Source organism: Silene latifolia, chromosome X (assembly GCF_048544455.1).
Source record: "Silene latifolia isolate original U9 population chromosome X, ASM4854445v1, whole genome shotgun sequence".
Classification (NCBI taxonomy): domain Eukaryota; kingdom Viridiplantae; phylum Streptophyta; class Magnoliopsida; order Caryophyllales; family Caryophyllaceae; genus Silene; species Silene latifolia.
Window position 1 is genome coordinate 221,653,040 of NC_133537.1, and position 17,316 is coordinate 221,670,355.

Genomic DNA, 17,316 nt, shown 5'->3' on the forward strand with positions numbered 1-17,316 from the left:
GATAGTAGATTGAAATAGCATATTCAACAATATTTTCGGTTAAATATCATGATATCTTCTATCTACCACACACATTTTCTTAATTCAGCTAATAAAATGACCAAGTCAAACCTGCTAATTAAAGTCTACTAATCATAATCTCTTTGACGTTTTTCAGTCTCAGACAAACAATCTAGTACTAGTTAAATCACCAAAGTAGCTTAAGAGTTAAGTCAGAAAGATCCGACCTAACCGGATATTTCTATTTGATAGAAAGTTCAAACTGATATGATGCTTATTCAACCCAGTTATGAGTTATGACTTGATGCTGTAAAGTACTTACAGTAACTTATATGAACAGGAATCTGACTAGATTAATTTCGGTAAGCTAGTGATTCAATATTTTTTTTTTCCTTTCACAGTAAAGTGGAATGAATAGTGAGCAGATAAATAAACAAAGAAGATGATTTATTTCTCTATTAGTTTCTGTCTTTTATGTTATCTGTTCTTTGGGTCATGGTGATCTAGGTAGTTCACTTGAGTAATTTTATGATCTTCGCACTTATTTTTGGCACAAAGTTTTATGTAGTAGGGAGGTGTTTGGTTTGTTAAGGGGTAATGGAACGAAATTAAGATAGGAATACAAAGGAATAGGATACCCTTGGGGGTGAGTGAGTAGAGGAGTCTGGGGAAAAAATGAGTCAAACAAACTTCATTAAAGGAAATTGATTATTCCTCGTTCCCTTACTCTTTCCTGAGACCCTTAAACCAAACTAAAAAGAAAAGAGAACAAGGCACTTATTTTCCTCTATCCCTCATATAGTCATATAGCCACCACCCGCACAGACCACATTACACTTCGACTTAGGGAGCAAAAGCTGGCTGTACCGGTGATGATAGCATAGAGGAGAGAGCGGTGCTAGGCAGGATGGATGGAAGTGAGCAGAGCTTAGGAGACATGAGAAACAAAGCTTGGAAGTTACGTTAAGAGAAGAGTAAATTAATGGCTGTCGGAGGGGCTTGTGGTGGGAGGAGTGAGAGAGATGGCTAGTGAAAGGGATGTTGCTAGTGGTCGTTGTGGGGTTGGTCAGCCGTCTGTCATCAGCAGAAAGTCAGCGTAGGGAAAAGAAAGGGTGGCTGGTGGTTGGAGGAGAGATGCCGATGGGGTTAAGGTTAGTGGAGGTTAAGGTTGGTGGATCGAGGTAGATTGGGCTATTAGGTTATATAATGAAACAAAATAAGAAACTAAAATACATTGAGTGTGGTATCACTTTTAATTATAGGTTTTCTAACAGGGTTGTATAGCTATTTCACCTACAAAAACTTTCCTTAATAGGCAAAAAAAGAAATGGGAACAAAGTTAAGCACCGTGGGTAGAACATTTATTTACGGAGGGAGTACCTATTATGGTTGTTTTTGGTGGATTTTCTCTCTTGTCTGAAATTTCTGCCCTTCTACTTGTTTTGATGAGGGAAATTTTTTTATGCTGCATTGTGTCTACCCTTTTGCTCGATACGATGTGATGTATTAACTACTTTCAGAGAAGTATCTGTGGGTTATCTTTTCAAATATACTTCTGTTCTTTTATGGAGGATCGCACTTGATTTCTTTTTCCCGTCAATTTTTTGCTCATTAAATAATAATTTCAGGAAATGTATAAGAAGGCAGCTGAATTTTGGGCTGAATTGCGAGTAGAATTACTGTCAGCTAGTACTTTTCTTCCTGATGAAAAACCTGCTTCCAGTCAGCTGTGGCGATTATATTGGGCCAGCCATCAGGTTTGGAGGCTCTATTTGCATAGCGTCTGATTTTTTATTTTCAATACTTTCACATTTTACATTGTTTTTTTGGCTTTGTCTTATTTTGGTGTTCATTACGGCTGCTACAGCGATTTTTCAGACACCTATGTATGTCAGCTAAAGTCCCAAAACTGGTAGAACTTGCTAAGCAAGCGTTAATGGACTGTAAATGTGTTGTCATCGGCCTCCAGAGTACCGGTGAGGCACGTACTGAGGAAGCTATATCAAAATACGTGAGTAATGGTGTGGAGTTTTCTCTTGTTCAGCTGATTTACCACATTCATCCTTAAATTTAGTGTTCCCATTTGACTTTGGTGGTCCATTGATATCAACTTTGACCTTCAATTTTCTTGTAAAGAAACAATGGAATTTTGATATTTTTGATGTATCATATCAAAACATTTATAGGTCAAAGTCATTTGAACAGCAAAGCCAATTGGGGGAAATATTGACGTGATGAACGGAGTATTTGTTAAATAAATAACTGAACTTCGTATATTTGTCTCAAATAGGGCCTTGAACTTGATGACTTCGTTTCTGGGCCTCGTGAGCTGTTGCTCAAATTTGTTGAAGAAAACTATCCTTTGCCCGAGAAGCCCGAACCACTTTCAGGTCCTGCACTTTTACTGCTGCTTCGCACTTTATGTTTTCTGTGAGATTAGACTTTTACTCTCTTAATAATTCGACAGGTGATGATGATGAAGATGTAAAGGAGCTGCCTCGGAAGAGACGTTCAGCAGATCCTGATATTTCTTTTAAAGGAAGAGTTAGGAAAGTTGCCAAGTGGAAGGGTGAAAGTGATGACGAAAGCTATGAACAATCTGAATGTGAGCATTTGAAACTAGTTTTTTGTTCTCTTCTATATTTATTAGATGTTAGAGTATCAGCCTTAGACTTTTCTCATTGCAGTTTTTTTTTTTTTTTTTGTTTGACTCAACTCAGTTGTGTTATTCTTTATAGATATATTTAGAGGGCAAGTTGGCCTCTTTGAAGAACAAAAAACTTTTAAAATAATTCAGTGATGACCTTTCCTTTCTTTGATATGACCAATAACTCGAATTTTTTATACTTTTTCCGTTTGTCATTTTAGAAGTTGTAGGTCAATAAAGTCTGATTTCGTCTACTCTGTGATTGTAGAGGGTATGGTGAAGTACATATGGTTTTGGGCCTTTGGAGGTGTTAGGATTGACATTCATCTGTCAAATCTTGGCATTTGCTTTCTATAAAATCTTAACATAGTTTGGTAAAACCCGAGGACAGCTTAGTTCTGAAGCTGATAAAATGATTTATATTGGAATAGAATAAAACATGGTATTGAAAGAGGTGAAGACGGAATTTCGTTGAAAAGCTTCATTCCTGCAAGAAGTTGATCGTTACCTTCTTAAAGTTTTGGATAGCAGGTGTAGAGTCTTCTTTGTAAGAACAATGCTTGATTTTTTTTGATTTGATAGAATGCTTCATGGTCGCATGAGGGCATTATAAGTTTAGTGTTTCCTCTCTATTTGCTTATGAGTCACTCCTATGTCTACTTTTATTATAGTAAACAGTTATCTTTATCTTTAAGTAAAAAGAACTTTGTATACTATAAATAAAAGCATTATCCCTTGCCCTTGTCTGATAATATTGTCAATGTAATGACTCAGGGTCCAGGGACTAGAAGAAAGGATAGTATTTGGAAATCATTTAAGAGTACTTCAATAAGATAGACAATATGACACTTAAAAAAAAAAGTTTGACTAGATGAGATTATATGAGAGTTTGAAAGTGTCATCCACCTCTCATCATGTACACGGGAATCACATTTAGAATTTCTTTTATGTTCATAGCGGTTACCCCCATTGTGTTTTTTTTTTCTTTTTGATGGGTGCCACTATGATATCTTTTGTTATGGGTGCTGCCCCCATTGGTGTTTAATTAATATAATAATAATCTTAATTATTAACAAGAAAACATTAAGATAGGCAATATGAAGTTTTTACTGTAGTTCTGAAGAAACCGCTTTGAGGTGGTGGCTGACATTGTGTCAAATCTGGTGAAAATAATTGAAGTATTGGTGATGTTGGAGTTAAAAGCTTTAATTCTGGTTATCTGTATTAGATTCACCAAGGAAACCCACACCTTTATTGTGCGTCAATCTTTCCCATATTTATCAAAGTAGCTGTAGGTGTATAGCAGATCTGTGAGCTATCTTGGGTCAGTGCCCTTTCTTTGAAGTGACACATGTTGACACAATTTTATTTTCAGGACAGTCAGGCAGCCCTATTGTCAGGAGAGAACCGACTGCGCTTTTTTTTTTTTTTTTTAAATTGTGAATAGCAGTCATTCAATGCAATTCTTGATGGAATTTTCATTTTAATGAGCTCTTTGTGCAATGCACACTGCAATTTAAGTAACAAGACATTTCATCAAATGACTGCAAAGAACTCGGTAAAATGAAAATTGCGTCAAGAAAAGATGTAGTGTGAATACTAGTTGGAATACTCTTCCGAGTTCAGTAGGATGAAAATGGCTAAGATATCTTTCAGATGCAGTCATTTGGTTGGAGCACAAAAAATGTTATTTGACTGTTGAAAATAAAGTAAAATGAAAATGAAATTCTTGACGCAGTTTTCAACAATGTAATTGGAATACAGAGAATGTAGTCTTTGCTGATGTCAATGTTTTTTTCAACTGAACTGTTAACGTGAATACTTGTTGGAAAGCTAAGATCCTAAACTTTATTTTGCAGCCCCCCCAATAAAAAAAGAAAAACATTGTAATCTGAAAGATATTACTTGTCAATTTTGACCCACAAAAATGTGAAGATGTTTTTTTGATTTAGCTTGTATCAACCATTCCGGATTTGTATCAGGAAATTCTTTCGTATCCTCTTTTTTCAAGTGTTAATAAAATTTGAGCCCTTACCAGCCCTATTAATAATTGTCTTTATTTGATATGTGCAGCTGATGTTGATGATGAATCTACTGAATCTGATGACGAATTTCAGATTTGTGACATCTGCACTGGTGAAGAGGTAATGCCCTCTGAATTTGTTGGATTATATACAGTCTCTTTATGTTTACGAAGTTGCATTTTTGGATGCAGGATAGGAAAAAATTGCTCAGGTGTTCCTGCTGTGGCCAACTAGTTCATCCTTCTTGTTTAGACCCTCCTGTATTAGATATCTCTGAGGAGTGGACATGCATTTCATGCAAGCAAAAGACAGATGAGTATCTTCAAGCGAGACGTATCTATATTGAAGAACTCACAAAGAGGTTTTCTGATTGCTGCCCCACTCGCTATTGTTTCACTAACAAAGTTGTTAAAAAGTATGAGGCTTATTGGGGTTGCCGAAATCATGGTTTTAAATCTCGGCCGAGACGTATCGTATCTCCCGAGATGTATCGGTATCGGAGGCCGCCGATACGAGATGTCCCGAGATGTATCGGACAAATTGAAAACAAGAAAGTATCGGCCGAGACGACCGACTTATAACGTGTATCGGCCAACTCGGCCCGATACAGCCCGCGATGAACCCGATATGAACGAGTTATAACTTGTACCGACAAAGTTTTTTAATGAAAAGCTCTTAGAAACTGTATAGCATTGGTCAAATTAATTATCCTAAGTAGAATTAATCTTAACTTTATATGAAATAGTCAATAGATGATGAAATAACTACAAAAGCTTGTAAAATAAATATCACCGCGATAACAACGATTCAGAGTGCGACAGCCGAGTCGGCCGAGTGGGGGACGACTCCGCGATCGCGACCGATACCGCTATTTAAAATCCTGGCCGAAATATCCTTGAAAAAAGATTCTATGTTCCTGTACTTTGTTGCACGTGGCACTTTGTTAAAATAGGCTTAAGAGCACCAATCACTTGTCCATTATTACAAACTCCCGTGAGTAAGCTGTCTTTGTAAATTTTGATGTGTTTTGGTGTGGAATGCGCAGTCTGTCTTCAGTTTTTATAGTTGATGTTAAAAGCAGTTGGGAATAACAAACTACTAATAACAAAGCATTTTAGGTCACCCGTTTAGCCCCCCCCCCCCTTGTCTTATATATATAATTGGAAGAATCAAAGAAACTTCGAGATAATGATGGACATTTTTTGCATTAACAGATTCTGATCATACATTGTCAGAGTGGTGCTTGTAGTTTCTATTTTGCAAGTGATGGGATGCTCGAACTATTTACTAATGCTATCGTGATGATTTTATGATTTTTATTTATTTACCCTTCTTTGCACATGCATCAGTCGTTGTGAACTTTATTTATAGGCACAATTTTTGATAGATTAAGGGGATAGGAATTGTCCAATAAACGTTCTCTTTATTCCTGTAGGTATGAAGGAGCTATTGAGCGGAAAATGAAAATCTTGGAAATTGTTCAGTCTATGGATCTTCCTAACAATCCATTAGATGATATTATTGATCAGGTGATGCCAATCTTTTAGTCCACCCTCTTGCTATTGGTTTTTATCTTTGTTGCTGTGAGTTCTATTAGTTATTTGTAAGTCTAAATTCTATAGCTGAAGTGATTATTATAACCTGGATGTTCTGTTGCCTAATTTGGAACTTGTAAGATGTGCATAAAATTCGTTGAGATGCAGTAGTGAGAGAATTTTTGATCCTCTTATGGCGTCTTATATGGCATATTGTTATTGCTTATCCTCAGCACTCAGCAGTTACCGGAACAATAGTTTTGGCACAGTTCAAAATCTTTGCCGAGATGTATTGTATCGGTCAAGTTGTATAGGTTTTTCACTTTACCATCACGAGATATCGCCCGCGAAATTAACGAGAATTGCTGCGATTCATCCGCGACAACTGATTAAGGACTGATTATGCCTCTACCGCGACTATGACCGATATCGAAATTTTGAACCACGAGTTTTGGTCTTTGTTACCATTTCCTGTTGGTGTGTTTTGTTTGCTTATCAGTTTGCATGCCTATGGCTATTAACAGGCTTCCTTAAGAGTTAGCAAAAGCTTAACTGACTTGACCCAAATCGCTTGAACCCAACAATTTTTTTTTTTTTTTTTTTGGTGTTGACCAGGAGTATCCCCTATCGACAGCTGGGGCAATCTCCTTCGGGGTACTGAAGGCAATTTAATGGGTTGACCCCTGCCAAGTTTGGCTTTTTCATTCGCAAGAGTCAGGAATCGAACCCCTGACCACTTGTTTAAGAGATGAGAGCCCTTATCACTCACACCAGCCAACTTTGGTGATTGAACCCAACAATTTGGTGAATGAGAACTGACCCAACTCAAGCCAAACCACTAAACAATATAAACTGCTTTGTCGTGACCCGTTAAGAGCAAATATCAATCCAAGGTCAAATTTTGAAAGCATTTTGGGTCACATGGTAACGGTATCGTGAAACGTGTTCCCCACGTCACAGCTCAACCATACTTCTCTGCTGCCCTGTTACCTTATTAGAATTTAGAACCATTACTAGTAATCCATAAGGAACCAATTTTTCACCTTGGATGTAAATGTAGCTAAGGGTTAGTACTTACATGTAGCAGCAAAGAGAGCCCTTGACTCGAAAGTCGAAACTTGGCTATGACAAAAATGCTCTTGATTTTAACCACGCTCTCAGGCCCATACTGTGCTTCCTATGCACAATGCCAATTTTAATCGTCATCTCTCTCATGGTATATCAAACTAGAGCTAAGGATTTCATATGGTTCAAGATATCATTAATATCTATTGTGTGGATCTCTAGATATGATCGTTTTAGTGTGGATAAGTCAATTCGGATCAGAGGAGGTCTTGTGTTCTCCCTGATTGTTATGCTCAGATATTGTATTTTAGAGCTGCGATGGCTACCATTCAAAAGCTATTAGTTAGCTTAGATCTCAATCTTTCCATCGACATATTGATTCGTCAAATTTCATTGAGTAGAGCCTTAGATATGATGCAATGAAGATAACCATTGCTGGTTCAGAGCTCCTAGGATTTGCACTAAGCTTTTAGATTGATTCCTTGACTCCCCCTTTTGTTTGTTTTGGGGCTCCTTTGCTTTGTATTGCTGCGTTAGCCTTGAGTAAACTCATGGTAATTGTGGTAACCCTTCTTGTCGCGAAACGTAAGTTTGACCCAAACCAAGCCTTATCCGACCTGGCACAAGAATTGACCAACTTAATTACCTATCTGGTAATGATCGATCTAAACTCTTAAGTGTCATGAGGATTGATCTAACCCAGCAAAGATCCGAGATGGACGTGAGTGGTCCGGAAGGTTTATATGAACTCGAAAAAACCAAACACAAACCAAACTTCTTCCTTTTTCGTAGATAGATAATTGAAGACTTATAAAGTCTTAATAAAGGTAGATTTTGCTCATTTGGTAAAGTTTTTTGTAATCCTGCATTGGCTTCGATAAGTTACATTATATTTGACATCCCAATAAATGTTTTCTAAGTGATTTGCAACCCGTACTCGATGATAATACCATGCTCTAGGGAGGGACCCAATACACAAAGATAAAGCTCAATGTATAACATTTTGAAGTTAGCTAGGAATAATGAATTTTGAGTTGCAGAGTACGGAGTAGGGGGAACTAATTTGGGGGATAACGGGTTTGAGTAATATTTTTTTCCTACTTAATTTGATTCCTTTTTTTTTTCCTTTTGTTTGCTCAAACCTTTTTTTTTTCTTATTGAATCTCTTATTTATTATTCATCTTTTTGTGCTAATTTTTTCTTTCAAATTCATATACTTATTTTTCTCATTTAATTCTCTATGCAACTGTTTTTCAAAGGTTCTCACAGTTTTATGTCATTCTTTTGCTTTTTTACACGCTTTTTTTTTTCTTTTTTTTTTTCTTTTTTACTTGTATGGACTATCACTATCTTACCTTCATGTTTGCCAGCCACAAATCATTTTGGGTCCAAGGTTTTGTTGTATTTGTTGATCCCTCATTTCCACGTTCTAATTAGCACAGATTTTTTTGGGAAAATAATAATAAATAATGGCGATTTCTGCCGCTATTAATGCTAGTCTATGTCTAATTTAGTTTATTCTAGCAGCTTGGAGGACCAGATAATGTTGCAGAAATAACAGGAAGGCGAGGCATGCTGGTTAGGGCTTCTTGTGGTAAAGGTGTCACTTATCAGGCTCGTAATACGTAAGTTGAGGCTTGATCTTTTTCATTTTATGGTGTTCCTCTTATGCTCTATTTACCTCGAGAAGAATACTCCTTGGCCAGGAGTAACTTTCTGTCTATTACCTGTGGTGCTTGAAGAGCCTATTCAATCAAAATAGTAACTTTTTGGATTGGTTGGGGAGGAGGAAAAGAACCCCCCCGGTGTGGGGGTGGGGGAAGCAAATTTCAAGCCCTCTTTGACTTATGACTCATACTGTTTCTCGAAGTGAGCGAGTTCATGCTTGAAGCTATAATTTTTTCCCCTTGAAATCAAGATCACCGTTGTGCTACACCGCTGTTAATTGTTTGATATGTGTTACGATCGATCTTATTCTTAGTTTGATCATCAGGCAGAGAGTGTTGCATTTGATGTTTGCTAGAAATCTGAAATCTGTAGTGTGAGTGCAGTGGAGCGCGGGTCACCCTCAAAGCATGCAATGGCATGAATTGCGAGGTCCCGGGTCGACTCCCTGCATGGGCAGTATGCGGTTATTGCACGGGGACCTTCGGGTCTGTTAAAAGAGAGTGCCGGCTTACCATGCTGTCGCGTATCTCTCGGGGTTTGGTCTCTCAAATGTGTATCACCCTAGGCTGTTAATGAGAGATGTTCCTCGTTACCAAAAAAAAAAAAGATGCTTGTGCTACATGTTGCAAATTTTGTGGATGTACTGCAATTATTTTCAGTTATTTATGTACTATAGGAAAGAGATTACAATGGAGATGGTTAATATGCACGAGAAGCAGTTGTTTATGGATGGTAAGAAGTTTGTGGCTATCATATCTGAAGCTGGATCAGCTGGAGTCTCTCTGCAAGCTGATAGAAGGGCTATAAATCAGGTAACAGATAAAATTTGACGGATTATTTTCTTAGGTTTTAGCAAAGTCATGCACCTTATATGAAATGAAGCTTTTGCAACTCTCTAAGTTTTTCTTATTTATTACTCTCCCTGGTTCTAAAAGACTTCCCACTTAGACATGGACACAAAGATAATGGAGAGGATAAATAATGATGTGACAAGTGGGTTGCTTTGATGGAAATTAACAAATATTCATCTTTTAAACGAGAAATCTGAACAATACTGGAGTGAGAATTCAAGTGAACCCAAACTTTTGAATTTAAGATGCAAAGAGCAAGTCTTAGTGAAACAACCGAAAATGAAAATAAGTGACAAGTCTTTTGGAATTGGAACGGGGGTATTTTTTCGGTTGATATGACACTTTCCAATTTGAGTTTTTCATGTACTAATCCTATCCTTTTGCTGTAAATAACTGTGATATCAGAGGAGGAGGGTTCACTTAACTTTAGAGCTCCCATGGAGTGCTGATAGAGCCATTCAGCAGTTTGGAAGGACCCATCGGTCTAACCAAGCTTCTGCTCCTGAATACAGGCGAGTGATCTGCAACTATTCTTCACGTTATGTGTTGGCCATAGGTTAAGAACTTAAGATTATTATATGCTTCAAAAATATCAAAAGCGAGTTCAGAAGGTACAATTTCCAACATGACTTTTTTTGTTTGATCATAATTGTGCTTAGAATCCTAGGTCATATGAGAAACTGATGCTAGCCACACCACACTATAACAATAGAATAACAAGAAAGTGATGAGTCAGCCCAATCTCATAACATGGCTACGACGCTACGCTTAAACAGCAGAATAAAATCAGCAATCCCTCCGTCTCCAGGATCTGCTGGCGGTTTGATTTGAGACCCATCGTGTCGTAGATGGATTTCCCTAAGAAAAGAGTGAAAAAGTTGGAAATAAATCAGTAAAAGCCCCAATAGTTGAGCTGGTTCATTCCCATAGGAAAAGCCGCAAGCTTCTTAGCTTAATTTTTTTTTTTAAGAGACAAAAGTCAAATACGTAAAAGATAAGCGAAAGAGAAAGTTAGAAAATTTGAAAGAAAATATTTTCTTGGTATTTGAATGCTCCTGTGACCCTGTCACATTATGTAACATCCGTTATGTAAAAGAAGTCCATGCCACGGGCTGTGTATATCATCTCAAAATACTACAATATTTTGGCCGTGATTTAACTGAGATTCCATTATATTACAAACACTTGATTGATATTACCGCCACTTTTTTTAGACGACGATTTGAAAAATGTGTATTTGCAAATGTTTGACGTATTTGTGAAAAAAGAGGGCATAACTGCATAAGAGAGAGCAGATAAACTACAAAAGTACTAGGATTGAAAATCAACTGAAATTTGAGATCTTAAGACTGAAAAATTATGAGAGTGGCTGCAACTGGTTGTTACATCCTCAATACTCCCGTTAATTTCATGACCATTATCTCAGCCTTGTTTGATACCATAGTTGTAATACCATGATGGGCACACATCCACTGTAACATATGCATTTGCGCCACATCCAGTATTTAAACATGGCAATGTACTATGGCTGTACACTCATTGCCATATAATAACAGTGAAGGCCTATTGCCTCACATTAGAGTTTTCCTTCCAATACGCGAGGAATGCCAGGATTACGTAGAACCCTTCAACACTCTTATATTTGACCACACTGCTTTTATTTAACAGCCACATCTCCACCCAATTCTCCATATATTAGTCTCAATAAAAGTTCGTACCTTTCGAAACCTAGATTAATCTTCCCATTTAAGGTGATTGATTCCACTAAACTTACAGCCCAAACATGCAATCTCCCCCTAAAGCATCAGGATTCCAAACTCCGACTTCACTGTTAAAGCTCCCTTTCAATACTTTCCTTTGTAGCAATAATAAGCACAATAAACACAATACCATTTGTGAACATCATACAACGTGGACTAACATCATAAATTGTTAAATAGACTCCGATAATAATAGGAATTTCTTGTCTTCCAAAATTTAGTTCTTACACTGGTATTGACTCCCTCATACATGTCCTTTATGATTTTAATATTTGAAGATTCACTTTGATTTGGAAGCAATCACAATTCGGTTACTTTATTACTATTAAGAGTTGACTTCGGAGGTTTTCCCCTTATTCCTATTCCAGACTGCTTTTCACAAATCTTGGCGGTGAACGACGTTTTGCGTCTATTGTGGCAAAGAGATTAGAATCTCTTGGAGCATTAACGCAAGGGGACCGCAGGTATATGAAATGCCTACACTAATTTTTTAATTGAACTGCTCGTTCTCTTATACCTTTTGGTTCGTCTTTCAGGGCGGGACCTTCTTTAAGTGCCTTTAATTATGATAGTGCTTATGGGAAAAAGGCTTTGATGGTGATGTATAGAGGAATTATGGAGCAGGTACTGAATTCTTACCTTCTTTAGTGAGATTGAGCTTTTCCTACGTTATGCTTGAGTTTCCGAACATACATTTTCTTCTCTGGATATATCAGGGTTCCTTACCGGTTGTGCCCCCTGGGTGTTCGTCTGAAAATCCGGAATCAATTCAGGAGTTTATTTCCAAGGCAAAAGCTGCTCTTGTATCTGTTGGCATTATTAGGGAATCAGTTATAGGTAATCTCTTGTAGTCAGTTGTTTTATCTTGTCTGCTTCTGCACCCCCTGCTCTATTAGTCTGTGACCCATTGTTCTGTTTGCCTATTATATGATCACCAGCGGTGGTCTAATGTTTGGACTACTGTCGGTAGTTTATTGAGAAGGTAGTGTTGCTGTCATCTGCAGTCTTATAGATCAATGTTTTTTTTTGATAAAATAATAAATTAACTAGACTATACTTCTCCTGTCAGGCTGTCAGGTAGTTTATATAAATCAATTTGATTTGAGTATTGAATTAGCTTACCGGAGTTTACAAAGAGAAAAACAAAGGCTCGTATTTCTTTGTTTTGTTTTGTTTTGTTTTGTTTTGTTTTGTTTTGTTATATGCTGTTTATGTTTCTTTTTTCTGTTTGATCATTGTTATTTTTTCAGCCAATGGCAAAGAATCTGGAAGAATATCTGGCCGTATAGTTGACTCAGACATGCATGATGTTGGCCGTTTTCTCAATCGGCTGTTAGGATTGCCTCCTGAGATCCAGAATAGGTTTTTTATTTGTCTGCTTCTGTGGCATAACCACCTTTGTTGACGGAGTTATTGATCATAAATTTAAAAAATTCAATTGCAGGCTGTTTGAATTATTTACCAGCATTCTTGATGTGATCATTCAGACTGCGCGAACTGAAGGAAATTTAGACTCTGGAATTGTCGACATAAAAGCTAACATTGTTGAATTACAAGGGAAACCAAAGGTTTGTGCTTATCCGATTGTTTGTAGGAGAATGTAGTTTAATTCTGTGCTAAGTATTATGAGGAAAGATCGTCTCTTGCTGAGCCATTATGAAAATTTGTTGAGAATTGCATCGAACGATTCTTACTCAACAGCACCATTAATATTGACATTTTAGTGAGCCATTTTAATTTATCATTCCCTCGATTAGTTTCAAGTCAAGTACAGTTGCTTATGACACCATTTTTACGATAGTCAAAGGTAAAAAGTTCCAAGTTGCCTTGTATTCTGGCCAGTGTATGAGTCAATTTAGTGGACCCCTTGCTTTTGTAGGGGTGTTTAGGTCTTTTCAAAGGGAATTTTCATCCATTATAGGAAATGTAGTGAACTGATTTGAATAAACCAAAAAGATTGAATTTGACCGAATAATGGGAGTCTGTATTTATGTAATTTTTCTAATATCCCAAGTCAAAGAATTTTGTGTATTTGGTTAAGTTTACGGGAGGAAGTCAAAATGAGTGTGAAATATGATTTTATTAATGAGATAGTGCATTTTATCTTGTTCATATTTCATTACTTGAATACTTTCTTAGTTGTATTATTACTTATCAGTGAGATGTATTTAATCTGTTGTAGCTAATTGTAATTCATAAGTTTCTCTTTTGTTTTTCTCCTTTCAGACGGTGCATGTTGATTACATGTCTGGTGCACCCACTGTGTTGTTTACATTTACTCTGGATCGTGGCATAACATGGGAGGTGTGTTTATGGGCTTGAGAATATTTCTTTTCTGGTGACTACTTTCTCGTATCTTATGTGCTTATGTTGGATGCAGTTTGCTTCTAATTTGCTTAATGAAAAGAAAAAAGGAAACCTCGGTTCAGCACATGATGGATTCTACGAGTCCAAGAGGGAGTGGCTTGGAAGACGCCATTTTCTTCTCGCTTTTGAAGGGTATGGACCTTAATGTAATTTAATGTTCATGAAGCAATGACTTCATTGACCTGGCTGCTAAAGTGATTATGAGACCATTGGGCCCATCCTGGGGAAGAAAGACAAGATAACATCATTAAATTGGTTTTTTATAAGTATGATGACCGATGAGTAGGGATGCCTCGAATATGTATTCTGTGTAATCTCTTATCTGGGAGAAGCACATGAACATGTACATAAAATTTGGATCCGCATACGGGTCGAATTCTGGTTACATGTGGCCTGAAATCCGCAATAATTCAGTATCCAGGAGTTACGAAACTTAAACGGATTCCTCTTAAATCATATCGAGAAAATCTGCTTCCTGTCCTTGGACCTTTTAATATAACTGATACAACAACAACAACAACAACAACATCAGAGCCTTAATCCCAAAATGATTTGGGGTCGGCTGACATGAATCATCCTTTAGAATCATCATTAGACTAAAAATCATTTTAATATAACTGATGAATGGAAGAAAAATCTCGAATGCTTGTGTCACTTGTCAGCTATGTTGCTCAGACTCCTTGAGAAGTATCCAACACGGGTGCGTGTCCAAGTGTCGGACTCGGCGATTTTTATGGAAAATATGCATATGTTGGCTTAAAATGAGGTGTCAAAGTTGTCAACTCTTGTCTGAGTGTGAGTGTCGGACACGAGTACGTGGGGGAATCAAAAGAATCGGAGCAACATAGCTTTGTCAGTAAAAGATCACATATCTTATGGTGTATCGTTTTTGCGCTCTTGTCCAGGTCTACTTCTGGGATGTTTAAAATAGTCCGTCCTGCTGTTGGGGAGGCAATAAGGTAAAAAATATGTGTACTAGTCTCCTTGAAATATTGTGCACATGTAAGTATATCTCAATTGCATCTGGTTTCATTTGACAGGGAAATGCCTTTAAGTGAACTTAAAAGTAAGTATAGAAAGATGTCATCTCAGGAGAAAGCTTGCAGTGGCTGGGAAGATGAATTTGAAGTTTCATCAAAACAGGTCAACTATAACTTGTTCAAATCATTTTTAGTCTAATCGTCAAAATATAACTCAAATCTGTACCAGCTTTCAGAAAATTTGTGATCAAACTTGTTTCAAATTTGATTCCAATCATTGTAGTTTAGTGATAGCATATTGTTTGATGCCGCAGCTGCGGTCTGGTCAATGGTTTGGCTATGGATGAGTTTATCCCTTGGTTTTGAAATTGTATTGCTTGAATGATTTCCGTTGCCAATTTGTATTTATAATAGTGTCATTATGAATTCAGAAATTGTATGTCGAAGTTTTTTCAACATTTGATTGCTTGCAGTGCATGCATGGTCCAAAATGCAAGGTTGGTAGCAGCTGCACAGTGGGTAGAAGAATCCAAGATGTAAATGTTTTGGGCGGTCTTATCCTTCCTATATGGAATGTAATCGAGAAAGCCCTATCGAAACAGGTACCTTTGACTTTATTTTGGATGTTGAAATCAGGGCTTCCAGATTCTTTATACCCGGTACGAGTGCATAGTAATATAATATGAATACACAAGTTGCTCTTGATAGGATTATTAAACATAATACACGAATTCTTAATTGTTAAGACTCTCGGATCTTTAAAAGATATCACAAAATATTATTTAGAAAAATAGTTTTAATATAAAGAAAAAATAATATAGTATTATAATCCTATTGCATACCCTCTTTGATATTATTGTGTCTAATAGATAGAGTGAATGGATGTTATTCCTTTTGTATCTCCTTAGTTTTTCATATCATAAAGTAGTTAGTGGCTATTACTCACCTATCTTTCACCTTTTCAAATCTATTTTTATATATTATTTTGGTTATCATTTTGGACATAGTGCGTGGGTAACTGGGTATTGGATGTTAAAAATGAATGAAAGAGCATTTGTTAGAAGGGAATCGTCGGGGACTTCCTATTGAGGATGGGTTTAGAATAAGGAATCATACCAGGGTGGTAATTTGATTCCTCATACCTTGTGTTAGTTACACTTCTGGGTGGTTTGGGGATTGGGGTTGGAATTCAATCAAAGATAAGAAACTTTAAAATACAATATTTTAAATGATTCATTTAAATATTATAAAACCATGCAAATAAAGATACAATCAAATAAATATATAAAATATTTCATTTAGAATATTCCATATAAGTTTAGGATGGGTTTAGAATAAGGAATCATGCCACGGTGGTAATTTGATTCCTCATACCTTGTGTTTGTTACACTTCTGGGTGGTTTGGGGGATTGGGGTTGGAATTCGATCAAAGATAAGAAACTTTAAAATACAATATTTTAAGTGATTCTTTTGAATATTATAAAACCATGCAAATAAAGATACAATCGAATAAATATATAAAAATATTTCATTTAGAATATTCCATATAAGTTTTTTTTTTTCACATTTTTTAATTAACTAATTAATTTATTTTATTAAATACCTGTGGGTATCAATCTCATACCCATCCCCTCCTATGGTATGAGAAACACTTGGTATGGGTTTGGCTCATTCCAAACCCATACCTCATAATTATATTGGATAAAACAAACATCCCCCAAGCATCATATTTTTCTTTATCTACAACAATCCTAATTCACTAATTTGGATATCTTTCTAGCGAATCAGTTAGCAAATTGAGCGAATTGATTTGTAGGCTGCTTGATTGAATCAGCTAAATGTGATTGAAATATTTGTGGGATCTCTTGGGTAGAGTAACAGTTTGCTCTGTACTTATTTTTGAGTTTTGGCAAGTCCAATAACAAGATATATGTAGCATATGACGGCTGCTGTGGAAGACAAGCTTAGTTAGGCATTTGTAATTTACATTCTAGTCAAATACAGCCCTTCATATAACAGATACGGAGTATATGTTTAGGATTGTAGTTAAATGCAAAATAATGCATAAAGTGGTTTGGTAAACTTTCTAATGGCAGCTTTTATGGTGCTTCGACTCTGCTAATTGCCGAGTTTCCTGATATTTTAAGCTTAGAATGAAGTGCTAACTGTCCATCATAATTTCACTTTTAACATTTCACTTTGGCTATAATGCTATATGTGATGCAACACCTTTTCTGACATGACTAGTAGAAACTATATTTACGACTAAACATGAAAATTTTATACAAATTTGCGATGTCGAAACGTCTGTCTGACGCTTTCAACCAAGTGTGACCCACATGTCCATAGTCCATACCCTAGTCTATTATAGACTAGTATGTTGTCTTTTGTTTAAAAGCTTTATTTAATGGTGGTGATC

General features: G+C 36.5%; 1 protein-coding gene across 1 annotated transcript in view; it reads left to right on the plus strand.

Moving 5' to 3' along the window:
- Positions 1-17,316, plus strand: part of LOC141623812 (protein FORGETTER 1-like) — a 29,453-nt gene that overhangs the window by 10,459 nt on the left and 1,678 nt on the right. The window contains exons 11-30 of the mRNA XM_074439963.1: positions 1,629-1,757; positions 1,868-2,011; positions 2,291-2,390; positions 2,468-2,605; positions 4,721-4,791; positions 4,863-5,032; positions 6,107-6,200; positions 8,799-8,896; positions 9,616-9,751; positions 10,196-10,302; positions 11,919-12,014; positions 12,087-12,174; positions 12,267-12,387; positions 12,801-12,912; positions 12,995-13,118; positions 13,777-13,854; positions 13,931-14,049; positions 14,823-14,876; positions 14,958-15,060; positions 15,371-15,499. Coding sequence (XP_074296064.1) covers positions 1,629-1,757; positions 1,868-2,011; positions 2,291-2,390; positions 2,468-2,605; positions 4,721-4,791; positions 4,863-5,032; positions 6,107-6,200; positions 8,799-8,896; positions 9,616-9,751; positions 10,196-10,302; positions 11,919-12,014; positions 12,087-12,174; positions 12,267-12,387; positions 12,801-12,912; positions 12,995-13,118; positions 13,777-13,854; positions 13,931-14,049; positions 14,823-14,876; positions 14,958-15,060; positions 15,371-15,499 — 2,211 coding nt within the window. The remainder of the gene's footprint in view (positions 1-1,628; positions 1,758-1,867; positions 2,012-2,290; positions 2,391-2,467; positions 2,606-4,720; positions 4,792-4,862; positions 5,033-6,106; positions 6,201-8,798; positions 8,897-9,615; positions 9,752-10,195; positions 10,303-11,918; positions 12,015-12,086; positions 12,175-12,266; positions 12,388-12,800; positions 12,913-12,994; positions 13,119-13,776; positions 13,855-13,930; positions 14,050-14,822; positions 14,877-14,957; positions 15,061-15,370; positions 15,500-17,316) is intronic.